We start from the raw sequence: 23,971 nt of genomic DNA on the forward strand, positions 1-23,971 counted from the left end.
TAAAAGGTCATTGCCAAACACACCCCCACACACCCACATATGCAATAAAAACTGTAAAGACTTCCGGATTTTATGGGAATTCTTTAATCTCCTGTCAGTTTTAAACCCTATTATTACATAACAGCAAGAAAGAAAGCTAAAGAAGAAGAAGAAGAAAGAAATACTGCATGGGAAATGAGATGTGACAGAAAGGAAAATTGGGAAAGAAGAAACAGAGAGAGAGAAAGCAAGGAGAGCAAAGTAGGTAGACACACTTGGGAAAAAGAGGCAGGTCACAGGCACCAGTATGTAGAGCAGGCAGGGGAGAAAACATCAGGCTGAGGAGGCAGAAAGAGAAGAGAGGCCAGAAGAATAAACCGCACTGAAGGCCACTTCATTTCAAATAGCACTGACAAAAATACTGCCCGTATTAACACTATACAGCAGCTTATGAAGGACATTGTATAATACTTCCTCCACACTGTGTCCTTGTTCTTAAACCAAACGTACTCATTTGGTATTATTATCCTTTTTATTCTACAGAAAAAGGAATTGATATTCAGAGGTTTTAGATATCACAGCCAAAGTTGCATATCGATTCTTGGAGTGCATTAAGCAAGGATATGAGTTCAGACTTTCTAGCTCAAATATTTGAGCTACCACATCATGCTGCCTGTCTAGTTATATCTTTTATAAAAGCATGCTCTAGTACTTACTAGTACTACTAGTACTCACGCTCAGTACTAGTAGCATTCAGTAGCCTTCAGAGAATACATACTCTTTGACAACCCGAGATGGAAACATGTTGGCAAATGACTAGGAAGACAAACAGTAAACAGAGCTCAGCATCATAGGATGGGCCTCCATGGGGAACAGAGAAGATCCCAAGAAGGAAGAGAATTGAGCCAGGCCTAGGAAGAAAGCTAGGGTAATCGGTACAAGATATTCTTAAGTGAATAGACTTGCTGGGTAGTAGCCAAGCATTCATTCATTCAATCAATCAGTCAATCAGTTAAAGTCTGTATAGGAACCACAGATATTACATCTGAAAAGCCTGAGCCACCCATCCGGGTGAGAGCCCAGAGTGCCACCCTAAGCCTGAAATTTATCCTATACATAATAAGGAGGCATCCATGATTTTAAAACAGGGCGTTGAGATGTTAGAATCTTTACTTAGGAAATCTATTCTGCTGTTTCCAGGAAAAATGGCCTACGAAGCAGAAAGGCCAGGGAGGAGACTCTGAGATGTGTCAGAAACCAGATGGGGGAAAGTAGCAATGTGTGAATGTGAACAAGAAACGGGACGGGCAGTAAACTCAGACCAGCAGCCTTTTCCTCACTGGCAAAACCAATCAGCACCTAGTTTATGAACTCACTTAATGAAGGGTTCACTGAAGATTCTATTCTCATTAGCCATATTTTAGCAACATTTAGCAATCCTATGCTATAGCAATATTTTTGTGGACTTTATTTTTTAATTTTTTTAAACATCTTTATTGGAGTATAATTGCTTTGCAATGTTGTGTTATTTTCTGCTGTATAACAAAGTGAATCAGCTATATGTATACATATATCCCCATATCCCCTCCCTCTTGCGTCTCCTTCCCACCCTCCCTATCCCACCCCTCCAGGTGGTCACAAAGCACTGAGCTGATCTCCCTGTGCTATGTGGCTGCTTCCTACTAGCTATCTATTTTACATTTGGTAGTGTATATAGGTATGGACTTTATTTTTTGTGGACTTTAAAATCTACTACCTCACAGGTTATTATTTTTGCTTTTTTTATTTCAAGAATTTTAAGATCTATTCTCTTAGCAATTTTCAAATATACAATGCAGTTATTTTTAACTCTAGTCACCATACTGTACATTACAACCCCAGGACTTAGATATTTTATAACTGGAAGTTTGTACCTTTTGACTCCCTTCACCCATGTCTTCACCCATTTATTGAGAAAGTATATCTTAAAAGTTCTCATGGCAAGGAAGAACAATTGTTACTATGTGTGGTGATGGGTGTTAACTAGACTTACCTTGGTAGTCATTTCACAGTATATACATATGTAATCGTTATGTTGTACACCTGAAACTAATGTAAGGTTATGCGTCAAATATATCTCAATTAAAAAAAATGTTTTAAATCAATTCCCTTAAGGCTACTTCTGTGTTAAATCTCTAAAATGACTAGAATAGAGTCTTCATATAATCACTTAGGGAAAAAAAAAAACAAGGAGAAAATTGTCATCACAGAGTGTAAAGGAATAATTAGATAAAACTAGTCAAAGTTCTATGAATTTTACAAGTATTTATTGCTACGAAGAAAGCATTTGGAAGAAAAGGTCTTCAGATAAACATCTTTTAAGCAGTTATTCAACACAAAAATACCCACAGTGCTAACTGGATCAGTACTTTTCTGAAACACAAATTAAGTTGAATTTTTTTTTTTTTTTTAACAAACATGTTTAAGTCCTTCTAAGCCCAAAAGATGGCTAAAAAGAAGAGGATACCTGGATGGATACAGAAACAACACTTCTTCAAAAGAGGCTTAAATCATTAGGTGAACCACCATCAGATAAACCAATCATTCTTTGTTAATGACACTGACCTAGTCTTGGGTAAACATGTAGTAATAATAATATGGACATTCGAAACGGAGGCCATTTGGGGTGATTCCTGAGTGTGTGCTTCCTGCACTCAGTGGACCTTATTGGGAAAGAGCAATTAAGAATTTCACCTCAAACACGCTAACACGGAGCCACCACGGAGAGATGTACAACAAGTCACTGCACTTACATGACTGGATCTTTTTTTAAAGTTCTATTAAAGGCAGGCTATGTAAAGGTGATGGTTGAATCCAGGAAGTAGGTGAGAACTCCACAAGACAGGTGCCCACAGCAGATAAAAGAAGAGCGAGTTTAAGATGAAACGTCTGGGAACACTCACTGTTAGCAGATGTGGGGGGAAAGCCAGCCACGAGGGAGAAGTCATTCTCAGAGAAGGAGGCAAGAAAAAACAGAACCTGGTGAAAGAAGATGAGCTCAGGGCTGAAAAGAAAGATTAAGAGGCGTGAGGGCTGTGGACAACAACCCTTGGCTTTGATGATCAGAAGACATTGATGTCTCTTTACTACAATCAGTAGAGAAGTCACTGGGTTTGCAGCAGAGGATGGTGGAAACGACGCGGATTTTGCAATCAGACAACTTTGCTCCGTTCCTTGCCAGCTGTGTATCCAGCAGGCCCCTGACCTAACACCTGAGATGCAGCGTCGCCTAGTAGTTTAAGGGGGACAAGCTCTGAAGTCTGCTTCCTTGAGTCACACCCTACCCCTTCATATCTTAGCTCTGTACCAAAGCCGGCACTTAAAGTTCTGCACCTCGGTTTGCTTATCTGTGAAATGGCAATACAGACCCATTTCCCATGACTCTCATAAGGGGTAAACGAGTAATTATAAGCACACAGTAAATGTTCGTTTAAAAAACCAAACTCTTTAAGCCTCAGTTTCCTTCTTGATACAACGGAGAAAAAAATACCACCTGTTTCTGAGGTTGTTTGGAGAACTGACACCAAAGATATTTCAGTTTTCATTCTCTTATCCTTCCAATGTTGACTCATCATCCATTTATTAAAGTAATAAAGTAATAAATCCTGAGTGCCCATCCTGCAATACACTGCACAACTTCACGCTCCTGCGATGCTGTTACCCCCAGCATAAGATCCTGTTCCAGTACTGATGGCTCACTTTGAATACAGAAGAGTTTAGCTTGCCATTTGTGCTGGAGACTCAAATTTACAACCCTGGGCTCTTCAGTGCCACTCACAATGGCAGAAAGCATAAAAGTCAATCTCAGCATCAGAAGAATTCAGGGAATAATATTTAAAATTCAAGAGTTGTAGCCCAGAAACATGCCAGTTTAAGAGGAACATGACTTGTCAATTCCAAACATCATCTGAAACTGACATCTACTCTTCAGCAGGGCAGGTAGGCTTTCTTAAAGGGCTCTGGCAATTTTAGCTGTAGGTTGTTCCAGCAAAATAGGTCTCCAAATAATCCGCAAGTGAGAAAAAGGGAATGGCAGCCAGAGTTTTAATGGGTTATTAAGACCCCCAAAATGTTCCTTTTCAGTTGTGTCATTTTGTTTTTTCAGTTCCTTTAGGGCATACAGTATATTAAAGCTGACCTAACATCTCCCACTGAAGTTTCCAGAATTGCAAGCAAGAACATTCAACTTCTAACAGTCGCATTCAGCTATTGCCAGCTTCCCTCAGTCCCTTTTGGCTCCCAGATGGATTGCCACCTTGCTGAGTGACTGCTTCAACAGAGGACAGTGGTGAGTCAAAGCAAATACTACATAAATGTGAAAATAAAATGCTCAAATGGATGCCTCTTAACACTCAGGTTTACAACTTAACCTAACTTCAAGGAGGCACATCCATTGCGTCTAACACACCGACTACGTAAAAGGTATCGTGCAGGGGAAAAGAGCCACTGAAAGCACTTCTATTATTGTACATATATGAGAGCAATAACAACATTTTCTGGATTTAAATGTTTTGGTCCTTGATAACTAAGTTATTTTCAGGCTCTTGTTTTATTAGATTGTTTCTCAAGCACCATTCACAATTCTGTCACCAACCTGACTTCCTTCCACTGCTTTTTATCCCCTACACAGCTTTCTTCCCTCAACTGACTTAACTATATATGGTCAGCACTCTGAATGAAAGAAAACTGGATGCACCAAAATTACAGTCATATAGGATATCTAGGTGTACTGCAGTCATAAAGTAGCTCCAAATATGGAGACAGACCAAGTTCATTAGAGCAGGGAATTTGTCTCATTAACTGCTGTGTTCCTAGGTCCTAGAACAGCACCTGGCCCATATATGAGTTGCTCAGTAAACATTTATTAGTTGAATGGATGAATGCATTTCCCTGTTTCCACGTTTTCCCTTTCATTTATCCATCCAACCACTCTTTCACTCATTCCTGCCTGAAATATTTGTCCTGTACTGCTATCATATACAACATTTGCTAGATGTCAAGGCTTCTATAGTTCAAGGCAAACGTGGTGCCTGCACTCAGTGGAGATTATAGTCTAGATGGGTCATTCCAAAAAGAATGTTCCAGAAATCTGTTGCAGCATTTTTGGTTGTCTCAACAATTGAGGGACATTACAGGCTGTTTGTGGACAGTGGCCAAGAATATAAATGTCCTTCATTGGGCACAATAGTCCTGTGTAATAATAAAATGGGTATACATCCCTCATGCCCCTTGACAGTCCTGCTGGAGTTCAGGTAGGTGAAAAATCTGTTTATAAAATGACCTGAACCTAGAATCTAACTCTGTTTTGCATATAGGCACAAAGTTCTGTATAGTTGTTAAATATGCTGAATTTTCTACAGATGAAAGTACTGTGTAAATCGATGGAAGATTGGCTTTTGATTGGAACTTTACCAAGAATTGTTAATCATGGTCTCCCATAGCCGCATACCTGTGTCACACACCTCTGTTAATGTGCATTTACAAGTGCCCCATCCACGCTGCCTACCTATAGGGGCAGGCAGGTGACCACCTCATCCCGTCTTCCAGAGTGGACATGCCTGCACAATCACAAATTGAAAAAAATGCTACTCAGAAGAAAAAAAATAATTACTTTCTGAGGTTTACAAGTTTTGTATCTGTTGTCTGCATTAGCTAGGAATTTCATTTGAGGATCAGGAAGGAGGCATGCTGAAGTACTTGTAAAGGAAATGGAGTCTGCTAGAAGTATGAGCCACTAGTCTAGACCATACAGAAGCCAAAGAGTTACATTTGCAAGAAGCAAATAAATTGGTGTCTGTGATAGAGACTAAGGGAGGAACCACTTTATAGAGGGTAGGTGGGGAAGAGCTTTCTGAGGACTGAAGTTTAACTGAGACCTTAAGAACCCGAGGAAGGTACAGGAAAAACATCCCAGGAAAAAGAATAGCATGTGCAAAGGCTGAGAGGCTGGTTAGAATTTGGCTTTTTGGAGGAACTGGAAAAAAATCAATGATGATAAAATACAGCGAGTCAGAGGGGGCATGATGCTGCAGATGACAGCTTCCTGGTGGTACCCAGAATGAGCAGGACCCAAAGGGGTGATTTTGGATTGGCTAGGGATATCTGGATGAATCGGGTAGCAGTGTGGCAGAAACAAGCTGGGTAGAGGTCCAGACCATGATGGCGCCCGGGGGTTCCTGGAGCTCCAACCCATAAAGTCAGGGTGATATGCAAGCAACACCACAGGCATGAACAGCCTGCAGAATCCAGTCTTCTGGGATTTAGAGGGGGCGCTGCAGACCTGGTGCACCAGAAGTATCCTTGTGAAAACCTTCCAGAAAGGTGGTTGTTTTGTTTTGCTTTTTCATAATTTACCTGTGACTTAGTTAATTCAGACACCACAGAAGAGAAAGAAAAAATCAGATCAGACTCTGGGAGCCTCAGTAGCTGGGTTTGCACCAGATACTTCTTTGATTATAACTAGAGCTCTTGGCTTGAGCGGAGGCTCTGCTGTAGTATAAAAAGAGATAAAATCAAGGCTGCATTTATTCCAGTGTTCTAGTCATTCGTGTGATATCACTTATCATCCCAAGAACAAATCATATGTAAACTTAACGCCAAATGGTGAGTGACATGTGAAAACCCCAGTTTTTAAAAACTTTTCTTTTTTTTTAACCTAATGACTTTTCTAGGTAGATTCATACCTAGAAATAAATAGCTAGAAGTAAGACTTACAAAAGGTAAGCTCCTTATCCAGAATCCAAAAATCAGGAAAGCTCAAATACCATGAGGTGTTAGAAGTATTATATTAAGCACTGTGAAACACTGTAATTATCTTCCCTTCAGAAGTGACTTCTGCAAAAAGAAAGCACATGTGGTTCTAACAGTTGTGTTATATTTTCATTCTCTGAACTCTCCCAATCCATGTGTAGAATATGTAGGTAACTAACCTATGTTCACATTCAAAGAAGCTAGTTCCTACTCTTTGCTCTACCTAACTTCTTGTTAAGTACCCCATTCCTCCGCTCTTGGGCCTTTGGCCCCACTGTGTCTTGAGACAGTTCTAAAGATGGTTCCCTCCTCCCTGGGGCCCTAATTGCAAAACAAATGAATAAACATTAACAGCGTCAGCAAAATATAAATAAACAGAATGACTCTGGCTTTCTTTTCAGCCTTAATCCTCTGTGGCCTTGGTTGCACCCAACACAGTTGACTACCCTGTTATACTATTCAGTCCACCTTTAGGCCCCATTACAACTGTCTTGTCGTGGCCGCCATTTTTCTCTCCTTAGGACCCTTTCAACAGCTTTTGGGACTTTTCAAAGACTGAGCAAACTGGTAGAGGGATAGATGGGATGGAGGGTGAATTGGGGGCTGGGACCAGGCACAATGGAAGTTCTCATGGGACTTTATTGAGGGAACTGTTCCCAAGAGAGGTCAGATCTCCAGGCAGGAAGTTTGTGCTTTACTATTTTCAAGATTTTCACATATATTAGATTTGATCCTTGAGGTCAAGAGGGCTCATATCATTATTCCTTCAATTGCAGCTGCTTGCTGGTATTAATAAAATATCAAGAGCCAAAATATTAACCAGAATACTTAAGAGTTTGACCAGTGCCTAGAAAGATGTATTGTTTATCCTAGGAATACACCTATGCTTGTAATATTTCATAATCATGCCTTTGGGCAAAGAAAAAGATAATGGCTGTTGTCAGAGTTAACAGGCTAAGCAGACATTCTAGGATAAATATGATTAATGCAAAGCCCTCACCTTCCACAGAGCAGTATAAGGGAATTTTTCTTAAGAACTAGGTGGGAAATCTAAACTCATACTATCAATCTAGATTCCTGTGAATAAGAAATGTCAACAGTTCATCATCCCTGGAGTATTACATTCTCTCTCACCAAGCATTTGCTTTCTTTTGCCCTTCAATTAGTTTTAGATGTCTTTGTGGTTCATTTTACTTTGATGTGGACCTTATACTGAATGAACACAGATCAGTCAACTGTCAAGAAAAGGAATGCTTACACAGTTCATATCGTAAAATTATTAAGCGACAAACAGTTGAGAAGAGTCATGCCCTTAACGAAGATTTTTCTAAGAACATAAAAATAGAGATTTCCTACATAATCATAAAATTTTTTAAGTCCAATGCTAATTTTAAAACATAAGATCATCTAGAATTAAAGTTTAAGCCACATTATTGTTTAGGAATCATATTTCTCTTAAAAAAACAGAAGATTTTTCTTTCATTTTTTTTTAAACTAAACAGATCACGTTTTTTGTCCTACGGAACATCTTATAACATTTCATGAATAAGAAAAATAACCTTATTAAAATATTATTGTAATTTACAACTTTACTAGAGATGACATTCATATGTTTGATATATTCAAAATATGCCAGGGTAGGAATAAAGATGCAGATGTAGAGAATGGACTTGAGGACACGGGGAGGGGGAAGGGTAAGCTGGGACGAAGTGAGAGAGTGGCATGGATATATATACACTACCAAATGTAAAACAGATAGCTAGTGGGAAGCAGTTGCATAGCACAGGGCGATCAGCTCGGTGCTTTGTGACCACCTAGAGGGATGGGATAGGGAGGGTGGGAGGGAGACACAAGAGGGAGGGGATATGGGGATATACATATGCATATGGCTGATTCACTTGGTTATACAGCAGCAACTAACACAACACTGTGAAACAATTATACTCCAATAAAGATATTTTTCTAAAAAATGCCCCCATATTCCATTGACAGATTTTATTGATACAAATGGACATGTTCCTTCTTTTGCTCAGAAGATGAGAAAATCCAATATACTCGCTGATCATTTCAAATGGTGCTAAATCTTACATGTAAACTCTCTCCCTTAAAAACAGCTATGAAATGCTATGAAGAAATGGCTCCTTTCTGTATGACTTGAAACACAGGTCTGCGACTAAGCCCACGTTTTCCATTGTCCTTCATATAACAATTAGTACATACTTTTAAAAAATGACGACTATAATTATGAGAAACTCTTCCAAAGCAGCAAACAGGGAGCAAAACAAAGTAAATAAGAGTTCTGATAAATGAAACTCCAGGAATGCTTTTAAGCCGTGTACTTGCTTATCATTTGCTGACTGTTACTGGCTTCTCTTCTCTTTCACAATTTATCAATCTGACTGTTGGCTATTTCAGTACACATCCATGATAACGTTAGTCACTGACCAAATTCCATAACCTAAGAGCATTCATACAGCGATGACATGTGCTATCTTCATTGTCCCTTGTGATAAACCAATTACATCCTCCCGGTGTTGTTAAGAATTAACAGCCCCAGATGCCATGTTTTCCCTGCTTCACAGAGGAGCTCTGTAATGGGACATGATGCATAAAAGTCACCTCAGTTCATGCCATTGGAAAGAACACATGTATACCAAATAAAGAGGCATTATCTTTCGTAAGGGTAAGAATGAAGTATAATGAGATTGACTTGGGTGCTGAAATGGTCCTTTTAGGCTGAATTCTCCATCGGTGAATAAGGCCCATGTAGCCTGTCCAGCTCAGGACTTGCACTGAATACACTGAAAGAACAGACCTGTAAAAATATCATCTGTCAGAGCCCGGCAAGCAGGTCAAACGCCTTATTAGGAGAAACTGAACTGGCCTTGAGAAAGCATCAGGAGAGTGGAGGATTTGAAATTCTGTGTGTCTATTTTTGTATTTTAAATGTCATAAGTATTTTTCTCAGGTCTGTGAAAATTGTCAGCATTCTGACTGGCTGAATTGAACTCATCAGGAAAAAGCTTGGAGTAGAAATCACATTTTACAAGCGACTCAACAACTTTGAAAGGAACATGAGCATGGAATCTTTGATGTTAAAAAGTTTCCTAATTCTGTAATTAAGAACTTGATTTAATTCATTATCTTGACCTATGCTTTTGTATTCAAGTTCATCACCTTGCCCAATTAAAAAATATAGGTAGATGGGACTTCCCTGGTGGTCCAGTGGTTAAGAATCTGCGCTTCCACTGCAGGGGGCCAAGGTTCGATCCCTGGTCAGGGAACTAAGATCCCGCACACCGTGCAGCGTGGCCAAAAAAAAGAAAAAAAAAAAAAAGTAGAGAAATGTAAAGAGGCAACGGTCAGTAGGTAGCAGAATCAGCAAAATCTCTGATTCAGTCCAATTCCCCATAGCACCTTATTCCTTGTTTTATAAAACTAACTGTATCACTGAATGGCCTTCTAATCTGTAATCCAACAGGACGATGGGATATAGAACATACCTGGTCCAAAGCCAGCAACTGCGAAACAAAGGAATCGAGACAAAATCAAAACAAAAATGAACCAAAAAACCCCTCAGGTGAAATCTGGTTAGAAACACAGATTTCAGCAATGAAAAACGGAAAAGGGAAAGAAATGGTACATATGCATTCTTTATGAAAATATCCTTACTTGTCTTGTACATATATTCCCTTTTGGAAATGAGTCTATGCTCTGGTTTTTTTTCTGAAAAGTAGCTGGGACATATGATAAGGGGGAAAAAAAGCTCGTCTTTAAAAATATTTAAAAAAAATTTCTGATGGACCTTTTTAGAAGATAAAAAACACCATTTTATTAGAAGTGGCTTGTTTAGATAGGGTTAAGTGATTTTCACAGCACAAGTTAATTTTTTTTTTTTTTTTTTTTTTTTTTTTTTTGCTGTGTTGGGTCTTCGTTTCTGCGCGAGGGCTTTCTCTAGTTGTGGCAAGCAAGGGCCACTCTTCACTGCGGTGCGCGGGCCTCTCACTAGGGCGGCCTCTCCCGTTGCGGAGCACAGGCTCCAGACGCGCAGGCTCAGTATTTGTGGCTCACGGGCCTAGTTGCTCCGCGGCATGTGGGATCCTCCCAGACCAGGGCTCGAACCCGTGTCCCCTGCATTAGCAGGCAGATTCTCAACCACTGCGCCACCAGGGAAGCCCACAAGTTAATTTTGAGAACGATCTTGGGAGCAAGCCGATTGGGTGATTTTCATGGATTCTGCCTAAGAAGCCAGGACGCAGCTGGCTTTAGGTTTTGTTGCTGGAAAGGCCGGTCAGGCCTGGCTGACTTCTGGAGCCTTGGGGAAATGGCATCACCTGGACACAGGACACTCAGGGCTCAAATGTCAAGGAGGAGCCCCGAGAACCCTGGTCCCTCTTCCTAAAGAAAGGCAGCAGTAGTGGTGTCAATCTGAACACTTAGAGCCCAATCATCACAGGGGGTAAAAAAAAAAGAAGCCGTGCACAGACAGGTGTGTGTGTACATGGCAGGCTGACCACTGGGCTGCCATCCCAGCTTCCACCACCGTCCCCTGAGTGGACCTAGACTTGTGACGTTCCTGGCCGTGCTCAGACCAGATTCTTCATCTATAAATTACAGATAATAACGTGTCTCCTTCACTAGGTTGCTACCAGGATTAAATAAGATAATACATAGAAAGCACCTGGCCTCATGCAACATACATATGCACTAAAGACTTTTTTTAATTGATTTTTAAAAATTGTAGTAAAATAGACACAACATACAGTGTGCCACTTGAGCTAGTTTTCGGTGTACAGTTCAGTGGCATTAAGTCCATTCACACAGTTAGGCAAGCATCACCACCAGCCATCTGCAGAACTTCTGCATCATCGGAAACTGTCCCCCTTAAACACTCACCCCCCATTTCCTACTCCCCACAGCCCCTGGCAGCTACTGTTATACTAGCTGTCTCCATCAGTCTGACTATTCCAGGTACCTTGTATAAACAAAATCACATAGTATCTGCCCTTTTGTGACTGGTTGATTTTCCATAGCATAATGTCTTCGACTTTAATGGCGTTATGAGTGCTAAGTGGATGCTGCTAGAATGAAAAACAGTCCCAGAGAAGGCAAGTACTCTCACTCGGCTATAGAAATTAAACAAATACATATTTTCTCAACGCAAGAGCAGATACTGCATCAGGAATGGGGAACCTTTATCATTCACACAAATGATCTCTTATTATCTCTTATTAACATGGAGCTCCAGGACAGCTGTCCTTTTTGGGCCTCTTTAAAGAAACAACCTTCAGTGTTTCCACCAATGAACTGTTCCAGCTACGGTATCACAGCTCTCAAAAGTTATGTAGAGGGCTTCCCTGGTGGCGCAGTGGTTGAGAGTCCGCCTGCCAATGCAGGGGACGCGGGTTCGTGCCCCGGTCCGGGAAGATCCCACATGCCACGGAGCGGCTGGGCCCGTGAGCCATGGCCACTGAGCCTGCGCGTCTGGAGCCTGTGCTCCGCAATGGGGGAGGCCACAACAGTGAGAGGCCTGCGTACCACAAAAAAAAAAAAGTTATGTAGAAGTAGTGAAGTGATGGCTCTCGGGGAACTCTGAATCCTATCACACTTTCTACAATGGCCTGTGAATTCCTACCCTTCCTATGAAATACAAAGCAGAGGGAGCAGATGGGAGATCTGTTTAAAACAGAAACTTCTACTGAGCTCTAATTCAGCCACGTAATCATCTTGGACCTCCGTATTCTATCTAGCTCAACATAGTTTAACTAAATCATATTAAAGAGACAGTTGACAAACCTATTCTTTCATGGTTGTTAAACTGAACTGAATTCCATAACTTCTGAATTTTCAACCAATCCTTTACCCTGAGAATTCTCTAAACACGTGTGCTGACCATAATCTAGAGATTTATGTTTCTTTATTCCTCAATATTTGCACAGAGGCATACATACTTTTTATGTTATGTTATCTGAATAAATAATAATTTCCCCAACGACAGAGACCACATTTAATCTCACCTGGGTAGTACTCAACACATATCATGTGTAGGTGATTGATATTTTTGTTCAATATCATGAAGTCGCTTCTTTTTCATACTGCTATATATGAGTGCATATGGAAACTTAAAAAAAAAAACCCAAACATCAAATTAGCATTAATTATTCACAGCCTGCTGTGAAAGCCCACTTTAAAAGCCTTGGAAGCAGAGCTATGAAGGATGCTCAGAACCCGCTCATGTGGAACTTGGCCTTGGGAAGTTCCAAGCATGTACGTGTTTTTAGTGAGCATTAAACCTTATTAAACTAAGTTATAAAAATGGTCATAAACCTGGACCCAACAGGAAGGATCTCGGGCTCATCAGGTTTCAAGCTGCAGAAACAGCTGTGTTGGTACCAAGACAGGAGAGGCCCGGAAAGAAAAAAAGGAAAGAAAAATGCAAAGAAAAAGAAAAAGACCTGAGGTTAAAATACTTGACTGAATACATACTGATATTGAAAGTACATTCTTCAAACAGTGACTAGGTCAAAGGAAAGACAAAACTATAAACAGCTGTTCTGAGATGCTTTAAGAATTTAGCATCGCCCCCCATGGGCCGTCGGAGGCTCCCATGAAGAGTGATGGAGAGATAAGAAGGATTACTTTCATTTTACAGGTGACAAAGCAAGCCTAGAGTAACTAAGAAGACCAGGAGACCCAGGATGGTACAACACTGACTTTGTAAAGGGGGCACTGGTATCAGAGGGTGGGGAACCTTCTGGACGGTGGCAGGTCTATTTTACATGCTAGTTGCATGATAAGGATCTTAGATATGACTGCAGGGGTCAGATTTTTCTCTTTTCTGATGCCTAAAATGCCACTAACAGGTAACAAAACTGCTATATAATTGGACCAAGACTTAAAGGCATGTAACTAAATAACAAATGCTGGAGAGGGTGCAGAGAAAAGGGAACCCTCCTACACTGTTGGTGGGAATGTAAGTTGGTGCAGCCACTATGGAAAACAGTATGGAGGTTCCTCAGAAAACTAAAAATAGAGCTGCCAATATGATCCAGCAATCCCACTCCTGGGCATACTCTAAACTCTAATTCAAAAATATACGTGCACCCCTATGTTCATAGCAGCACTATTCACAATAGCCAAGACATGGAAACAACCTAAATGTCCATCAACAGATGAATGGCTAAAGAAGATGTGGTACATACATACACTGGAGTATTACTCAGCCATGGAAAAGAATGAAATAATGCCATTTGCAGCAGCATGGATGAACCCAGAGATTATCATACTAAGTGAAGTAAGTCAGAAAGACAAATGCCATACGATATCACTTATATATGGAATCTAAAATATGACACAAATGAACTTATCTACAAAACAGAAACAGACTCACAGACATAGAGAACAGACTTGTGGTTGCCAAGCGGCGGAGGGGGTGAGTAGAGGAATGGAGTGGGAGTTTGTGGTTAGTTGACGTTAGCTTTTATGTATAGAATGGATAAACAGCAAGATCCTACTGTATAGAACAGGGAACTATATTCAGTATCTTACGATAAAGCATAATGGAAAAGAACATTAAAAAAAGAAGGTATAGATATGTATAACTGAGTCACTTTGCTGTAGGGCAGAAATTAACACAACATTGTAAATCAGCTATACATCAATAAAAAATAAATAAATAAAGATAAAGGCATGTAAGTACCCTTTGTAAGGTTCACAAAGGACCTCAGATTACATTAAGGTCAAAATGACACTTCTTTTACCAAGAAAGAGTATAGAAAATTCCAGTTCTCTAACCCTAGGGGATGGGGAGAGACAGGCCCTGAATGACCACTGGAAGGGGAAGCCCCACAGGAACCTACCAGGGTGCAGGGTCCCTTCTGAGCTGCGACAGTCCTGATGTGTAAACAAAGAAAACAAAGAGCGTTGCCCACCACCCAAGTTCTAGGAGGACTAAGTCATTATCCACTGCAGCCGCCGACTGACCACGCACCCTGAGAAGAATTCAGGATGAAAAACAGGGTGAGGCAACGTGCGCTTTGGAAAAACAGGCCCCTTAGGTAGTTAGATGTATCTTTCAGGGATAATTTTAATGAACACAGATTCTTGCATCTTCCCGTACATAGGTGAAGCGCTAAAGTCATTAACTGGAAATACCTATTTTTTTGTGACTAGCAGTAATCTTTTACCAAGATGTATGCTTAACTGTATGTATCCCTGAGCCAGAACTCATATAGAAACTGGCTTCCTCCGCACCTCTTTGAAGCTGTCTTTTGAGGCTCTTTCCCAGGCTATAGTCCTCAGTATGGTCCCCAAATAAAAGTTCAACTCACAACTCTGCTGTTATGCATTTTTCCTTAGGTCAACAGGATCAACAACAACTTGACCATCTATTGGCTCCTGCTGCCCTTAATGCAAAATCTATGACCCTCAAGGTGAGACAGGACACACTTTTCATATGAACTACAGCTTGAGTCAGATGTGGTCTTTTTCTTATTTGTAAAACTGTTATTAGCTCTCTGCAGAAAGTAAGGTAGATATCTGAATAAAGTCAAAAGCTTTGTGTCCTGCTTTCCAAAATGAAGGCTTAATTCTTTGACTGGTCTAGTGTCAATTTCTAATCAAACTAATACTCTATTGTCTTACACTAATGTACCCTCTAGTGATATGAGCAGGGTGTCACAATACAAATATCAGATTAGTGTTTATGAGAGGAAGTATTTTGATAGGTGAGACTGGATAGGGGAAAACTGTCTAACAGTTTATTCTTTAAAGAGGTACTCTTACTATCTAACAAATAAACTTAATACTGTAATCTAAATACAGGAAATCTAATAAAATAATTTACACAGAGATACAAAGAATATACAAATTTCTGATAAATATACACCTCTGCTAGTTAATCTACTAAACAGAAATTAAAGTGATGCTGAGTAGTTATTTACATTTGAAGGCAATTATTAACACCTAATGTGGGGTGTATTGTGACAAAATTAGCATAATAATAATACTATGTTCTTACTGTCGACTGATATAATCATTTTTTTTTTAAATTTATTCATTTATTTATGGCTGTGTTGGCTCTTCGTTTCTGTGTGAGGGCTTTCTTTAGTTGCGGCAGGTGGGGGCCACTCCTCATCGCGGTGCGCGGGCCTCTCACTATCGCGGCCTCTCGTTGCGGAGCACAGGCTCCAGACGCGCAGGCTCAGTATTTGTGGCTCACGGGGCTAGTTGCTCCGCGGCATGTGGGATCTTCCCAGACCAGGGCTCGAACCTGTGTCCCCTGCATTGGCAGGCAGACTCTCAACCACTGTGCCACCAGGGAAGCCCTATAATCATTTTGAAAAGAATGATGCAAAGGCACAGCCAGAGACATAAGAACATTCAATCCCACTCACTTGCGCACATAATTCCACATCCGAGAACTTATCTCAAAGAAGTTATTTGTTAAAAACCATATGCTCAAAACTGTTATGACAGATTTATTTATCTATAAAAACAAAAATATGGAATTAACTAAAAGTCTAACAATAAATGTCCACTCTCTTTGGAAGAGCTATGGTAAATCCACACCATGCTGTATCGTTCTGTGATTAAAAAGTGATTTCAAAATACAGCTGAAGGAAAAGTGCAGAACCCTCAACAGTCTGTGCCTGTAGTTACAACTATGAAAGCAGGTATGCTTGTGGAAAAGGCATGGGATGGGATTTGCTAGAAGAAGAGTATCTGGCCCAAAGCAGTGAGATTCTGGAGTGTTCCTACGCACATTTCCTTTAAAATTTCTTGTATTTTTAATACGAATAACTTTTAATTAATTACTTTGACATGGAAAGCTCTCTTTCAAGAGTTTTTAATTTTAGCAATAAGAATAACTTGGCAAATCTCTTTGGTATTTCAGAAAAATTTTATTTCCACAAATTGACTGTTTTATGTGGGCAAACATTCTGGCATTTCCAGGTGATAAACCACACATTCCCATGTTCACCCTTTAAAGAATCCTTACATATACTAGCCCCCAAGCCTTTCTAACATTATACATCCATTTGAATACAAATGAGACCTGAAAAATGGTGCAGAAATCTGTAGCTTTAGACCACTGTTTGTTTTATAATACATGGGAATACACAGATGCATGTCAGTTTCCTTTTTTCCCCCTAAAGTGATTAACAATATAAAGGTAAAGAGAAATAAAGAGTTTGAAAATTATTAGACTTCTTAGAATATTTAACCTCCATCATATTTTTTGTTCTCTAGGGCTTATTCCCATTCAAGAGCTCTGGTTCTTGATCATTTGGGAGTTGAGGGCCACTTAGAGAATCTCCTGATGCTATAAGACTCTATACACATAGACTCTAATAATGTGCATATAGTTTCGGAGGGTTTATACTTGGCTTCTGCCCTCCCAGCCCTCTGATACTGGATCCACAGATATCCAGTTAGGAGTCCCACGTCCCACTTGTTATTTACTTTAATCTTTCTTTCTTCTAATATGCAAACAAGAAACAACTCACAACTTTCCCTTGCTGCCTCTCCTAGATATCATAGTTCGGGATCTCAGAGCTAAGTTCTTTTATTATTAGCCACTGCGGAAAATGTAGGTGGGTATGTGCATTCCCTTAATAACTGTAGGTATTATGCTAAGCAGTCTATATGCCCTGGGATTTTTAAAACATTCTCACAAATATCTAGAAACATAGATATCAACTTTCCTAATTTTACAGATAATGAAATTGAGGCTCAGAGAAGATAACACTTGCCAAATCAGAGAGTTGTTAAGGGGACGGTGTAGCATTCCAAGTCAGGTCTCACTGTATCCAAACACTTGCTTTTTTTTTTTTTTTCCTTCATTTTAATACTTTTTTTTTTTTTTAATTTTTATTTTATATTGGAGTGTAGTTGATTAACAATGTTGTGTTAGTTTCAGGTGTACAGCAAAGGGATTCAGTTATACATACACATGTATCTATTCTTTTTCAAATTCTTTTCCCGTGTAGGTTATTACAGAGTATTGAGCAGAGTTCCAAACACTTGCTCTTAATCACAGTCAGCAAAAGCTGAAATCATGGGTAACAGAACTAAATAAATGGAAAAACCTGCACAAATCTGAGAGGTCATTTTTATTTGGAGGAAGGAAAGGAGATAGAGGGAGCGGCCATCTTGGTCTAAAACAAATGGCACACATTTTAGTCATAAAGGATATTATGCTGAAGAAACTTACAATGCAATAATACCAGCAATCATAAAAAGATAACAAGTATACTTAATACTAGTTGGAGTCATATTTTTTTAATTTGAATTTTATTTTATTTATTTATTTTTATACAGCAGGTTCTTATTAGCTATCTTTTTTTTTTTTTTTTTTTTTTTTTTTGTGGTACGCGGGCCTCTCACTGTTGCGGCCTCTCCCGTTGCGGAGCACAGGCTCCGGATGCGCAGGCTCAGCGGCCATGGCTCACGGGACCAGCCGCTCCGCGGCATGTGGGATCTCCCCGGACCGGGGCACGAACCCATGTCTCCTGCATCGGCAGGCGGACTCTCAACCACTGCGCCACCAGGGAAGCCCTTAGCTATCTATTTTATACATAGTAGTGTATATATGTCAATCCCAGTCTCCCAATTCACAGTGTCATATTTTTTTTTTGCCCTTGGCAATGAAAAAGTAATTACCTCTACCAAACTGCACTGGTTTATTCATTTTATTTTAATGCAAGATGAGAATTAAATGTATAATTTCTAAATGTGCTTTTTATGCCTTTGGGGTTTGTAGTGACTTCAGAAAGTACAAGTGATAAAAAAACTGAAACCATACATGATTAGAACAAAAAAAGACCACCTAATTTATTCAGCATCCTAAAAAGTTATTCTATAATACATATACATACACACATAAATGTACATGTGTATTTTTTAAAATTCTCTCTCATTTATATTATTGTCCGAATTGAAAGAAAAGTGTCTGTCATTGGGGAACTTTGCAAATGACTAAATGGAAGTGTTACATGGGGACAGAATAAACTCTTTATTTATTCAAGTACAGTTGACTTAATATACTATAGTAGTTTCAGGTGTACAACATAGAGATTCAATATTTTTATAGACTATATACCATACAACATTATTATAAAATATTGACTGTATTCCCTGTGCTATATATTATATCCCTGTGACTTATTTTTTTATAACTGGTACTTAATACCTCTTAACTCCCTAGAATAAAGTCTTTATACACACTTATTTTACACCTTAACCATTAAAACAAAAATCCATGTGTTTATCAGCCCTATTCAAACACAAGTGTTAGTTAAAATGAGGAGTGACTAGGCCTTAGGCAATAAAAATCTAGATTTGGGAAAGAGGAGGTAGCTTAAAAGGGTAAATGTTCTTGGGCAGATTCTCCATAATACTTCAAGACTGAACTGAAATTAACTAAGGGATAAATTATTCAGGTAGCTATTCTAGAATCATACAGACTGACATTCCAATTTTAAAAACTGTGACATTTTTTGTGCCCAATTTCATGGCTGAAAATATTCAAAATGATGGGTGGAATATATTTGGCAGTTTGGATACTTGGCAGTCTGGGTTATGGATTAAACATTTTTCAAATTCATAATAGAAATCCTCGGAAGAAATGACTGTAGCAGCTATTTAGTGTCTGATAATATTCTTAGAAAGTGGGCAAGTTTATGGAAAATGATGATTCCAGATGTCCTTCAAAGCAAAGAGGTATGAACAATTTCTGAATTAAATTTGAGTGGCACTTGAAAAGCTCAGAAACTTGTGAAGTATCTAACGTCCCGAAATCCTTTACAATTAGTGTATACGTTGCCAGCCGTGTCAGAGCCTAAAGAAATATAACTGAGGTATACAAAGTCTAATGGGGGCCAACACAAGCAAGGAAAACTGTGTCTCTGGAAAATTTTAAATTTTATATATATATGAGATAAACAACAAGGTCCTACTGTATAGCACCGGGAACTATATTCAATATCCTGTGCTACTGGAGAAGAATATGAAAAAGAATGTATATATATATATATGTATAAGTGACTTTGCTGTACAGCAGAAATTAACACAACATTGTAAATCAACTATACTCCAATAAAGTAAATTAAAAAGATAAAACAAGGGCTTCCCTGGTGGTGCGATGGTTAAGAATCCGCCTGCCAATGCAGGGGACACAAGTTCGATACCTGGTTGGGGAAGATCCCACGTGCCGTGGAGCAACTAAGCCCGTGAGCCACAACTACTGAGCCCATGTGCCGCAACTACTGAAGCTCGCGCGCCTAGAGCCCGTGCTCCACAACAAGAGAAGCCACTGCAATGAGAAGCCCGCGCACCGCAACGAAGAGTAGCCCCCGCTCACTGCAACTAGAGAAAGCCCATGCGCAGCAATGAAGACCCAACACAGCCAAAACAAAACAAAAAAAACACAAAATATAATAAAAGATCACTGAAATCCGACAGATTAAGCAAAGCATCGCACCATTTACAGACTGTGCTATATACTTTTATATGATCCAACCCAAAACAAATGATTACCAAAGTACAGATATTTTTCTCTGCAAGCATTTTTTTCTCTGTTAAACTAAATTTAGTGCAGGTTGGTACAACTGGAAACAAAAGAGGTAACCTGGAAAGAATTTTTAGACAAGCTGTACTTTATTGATTCTACAATGATATTTTCGTGTCCAATTAGCACAGATACCTGTAACTGTGTGAGTTTTATAGGCTACGATTTACATTTGGGTTCTAGAATTTTTTTTTTTTTTTTTGTCCCCAAAGCCTTCCCTGGAAGGGTACCAACAATGATAGGATCTTTTCTTTAAAAGTTCTAAACCAAGTCCAAAGACGCAAACATCCAATCTTTGTGAGGTAAAGCTCTCTGCTTAAGTATTTTAAACAGTAGACTCTCATTTCTGTACTTCATTACATTAAAAAAACTTTTACTGTGACAAATAGCAATCAGATCTTAATTTACAGCACCACGGGAAGTCACATCATTCTGAGTTACACAGAAAAACCTCAGAAACCAAAAAAACCTCAGTGGCTGGGCTGTCCATGAAGCGACAAGTGACAGCCGACAGCTGGAAAAAGCATTTTCAATTTCCACCAAGTTTCCCCGCCTCCCTCTTTCTCTTCCCAGCTACTAAGTCGATCTCAGTAAGACACACTTTAAAACCAAAGCTCCAGTTTTACTTGCTTCAGCTCCCTGGACATTTATGTATTCACACTGTGAATGACAGCATTTCTGGCAAGCCAAGAAAAGCTTTGAAAAACTGAAGCCACCGACGTGATTTGCTCGAGTCCCTTCACAAGGCAGTACGTCCCTGCTTTCTTTCCACCACACCATGCATCTGGCCTGACTCCCTGCCCACAAGCTTACCCCAGGAAGAAGGCACTTAGTTTGAGGAGACATGAGGCGTCTGTCAAACATAGCAGCCCAGTTCCAAAGGAGCCCAGTTCTCCAGAGGCCTTCACAGGAGCAAGAACTCAGTAACAAAGCTCCAGGCAGCCAGGTCTTGTTTTGCTGACCAGCATTTCAACTGCTTTCCTTTTTCCTCGCTGTCTTGGGGGGATGTGCAGTCTTGGACAGGGTGACTTTCGAAAGTTCTTCAGATTACAACAGTGCTCTCTGGTCCAGAACCACTTAGCCAGGCAGAGGAGCCCATCAAAGTCAATTAACCGGTGCAAGTGGGAGGGGCTTTTTCTACTCCGAATGACGTCAGCTGGCTTGCAACTGAGAAGCCTGCAAACTTGTGAAAGCCAAGTAACGTTTCATGAATATCAGATGCATGCCTTTGGGCAGCTCTGTTCAAGACAGCACTTAAAAGACACTGCCTTCACTAGAGGACTATAGGTTGCAAAACTGTTAGCCTTCAAGGAAATGAGCGGAACTGAAAAAGAGTCTGGAATAAAAGTGAGGAACATTCTACTTCCGCCCAATGAAGAAATATTTCCTCTTTTCGCACCCAGGAGAGTGGTATCTTCCTTTTGTGGTTACCTTTCACGTACTCAAGGTGTATGAAAAATATAAACTTTTTTTTCACAGCAGAGTAAGTACCACTTGGATACATTTAGGGGGTTTTTTTGAATTAAAAAATTTTTCCTTGCGAAAAAATTCCAAAACAATTACAATGGTAACATTAAAGATCGCAGATCACCGTAACAAATATAATAATAATGAAAATTTCTGAAATATTGCAAGAATTACCAAAATGTGACACAGAGATATGAAATGAGCAAATGCTGATAGAAAACTAGTGCCGACAGAGTTGCTCAATGCGATAGCTGCGAAGCACAATAAAGTGAAGTGGGATAAAACTAGGTATGCCCGGGCTTCCCTGGTGGCGCAGTAGTTGAGAGTCCGCCTGCCGATGCAGGGGCCGCGGGTTCGTGCCCCGGTCCGGGAAGATCCCACATGCCGCGGAGCGGCTGGGCCTGTGAGCCATGGTCGGTGAGCCTGCGCGTCTGGAGCCTGTGCTCCGCAATGGGAGAGGCCACAACAGTGAGAGGCCCGCGTACAGCAAAAAAAAAAAAAAAAAAAAAAACAACAACTAGGTATGCCTGGGGCTGTAGTACTACACTTACCTTACTATTTGCAGCCCTTGGTCACAGTGAAGCTGTCCAGACAAGATGTGAAACCTTTCCTGGCTCTCAGTCACTTCAGTCTTAAGATTTCTATTACTACCCACCCTTAAAGTCAGCATCCCACAATTTTAACATGTTTAAATGTCCTCTAGTTTCTTCATGTGCTTTAGTCTTCTTCTTTTTTTGAATCATTTAGTTTTAATTTGAAAACTTTTCATCAAAAGATACCTTTCAAAAGTGAAATGGTAACCACGATACTCTGAGAACATTTGCAAACCATACAACAAAGGATTCCCAGCCAGAGAATAGAAAGAACTCCTATTAGTCAATAAATAAAAGACCCACAATCTAAAAAATATATATATATGGGGAAAGAAAACCCCACAAAGAGATAAATCATTGAAGAGAAAATCCTAGTGGCCAATAAGCATGATAAAATGCTTGACTTCACAACTAATCAGGAGTACAAACTAAATTCACAATTTACCATTTCCCACCCAGGAGAGTGGAAACATTGAAGGTATCTGAAAATTCCAGATCTTGGAGAGGATGTCAAGCAGGGGTTGGCAAGTTATGACCAGGTGCCGAATCTATCCAGCCATCTGTTTTGCATAACCCACAAGCTAAGACTGTGTTTTGTATTTGTAAATGGTTGGAAAAAAAATCGAAAGAAGAATTGTATTTTGGGACACATGAAAATGATATGAAGTTCAAATTTCAGTGTCCTTAAATAAAGGTTTATTAGAACATTGTCAGGCTTATTCACTTAGGAATTGTCCATGGCTGATTTTGTGTTCAACAGCAGAGTTGAGTAGTTGTGACAGAGAACATGCATGTGGCTCACCAAGGCTTAAAGCTTTCCTATTTGGTCCTTCACAGAGAAGGTCTGCCAACTCATGACGTAGGGCTACCAGACTTTTGTGCACTGTTGGTGGGAGTATAAATTGGTACAGGCAGGTAAAAGACTTAGCAGAATGTTGTAGAGGGCAGATGTGAGTTCCCATTGATGGGCATCCCTCAATATGTACCCAGAGAAACCCTCACACAAGGACACAGGGAGACGTAGGTACAGAGTGTCCCTAGCAACACGGGGGTTATAGTAAAAAATGGAAACCAACCTCAATGTGTATCAACAGGAAAGTGGATAAACACAGTTGTAGACAGTATCCAGCACTAAAAGTGAATGAATTTTAAGTGACTACAGGGATAACTATCCACAAACGTAAGGTGGATAGAAAACAGCAAGTTGCAGAACCTTAATACCTTAAGAACCTGTGATATAATTTGTACAAAGTTTGAAAATATGCAAAAATACCATATACTTTATGTAGGAGCTACAAGTATAGAGATAAATATGAAAACAAGTACCAAACCCAGAGCAATGGTTCCATCTGGATAGGAGTACCTTTGGAAGGTATTTAATTGGGGGAGGGGGCAACTCTATGAGTGATACTTTATTTCTTAAACTAGGTTGTATCTATACCATTGGTCATTATATTGCTGTCTATGCTATTTTGTATTCTGAAAAAGTTCATAATAAAGAAATGAATGAGGAAAAAGAGTGAAAAGAATCATGATACAAAAAGTGCCAAATCACTATAGAGATATTAAAATC

At 39.7% G+C, this 23,971-nt stretch overlaps 1 protein-coding gene across 7 annotated transcripts in view; it reads right to left on the reverse strand.

Moving 5' to 3' along the window:
• CACNB2 (calcium voltage-gated channel auxiliary subunit beta 2) overlaps positions 1-23,971 on the reverse strand; it is a gene marked incomplete at both ends in the record, with an annotated part of 349,474 nt that overhangs the window by 172,156 nt on the left and 153,347 nt on the right. The window contains one exon of one of the 7 annotated variants that reach the window (XM_079699460.1): positions 21,152-21,202. The exons of the other annotated variants lie outside the window; for them this stretch is intronic. Coding sequence (XP_079555586.1) covers positions 21,152-21,202 — 51 coding nt within the window. Of the gene's footprint in view, positions 1-21,151; positions 21,203-23,971 lie in introns of those variants that run through there. 7 annotated transcript variants of the gene reach the window in all.

This window comes from Hyperoodon ampullatus (genome assembly GCF_949752795.1).
Source record: "Hyperoodon ampullatus genome assembly, chromosome: 3".
In the NCBI taxonomy this organism is placed as follows: domain Eukaryota; kingdom Metazoa; phylum Chordata; class Mammalia; order Artiodactyla; family Ziphiidae; genus Hyperoodon; species Hyperoodon ampullatus.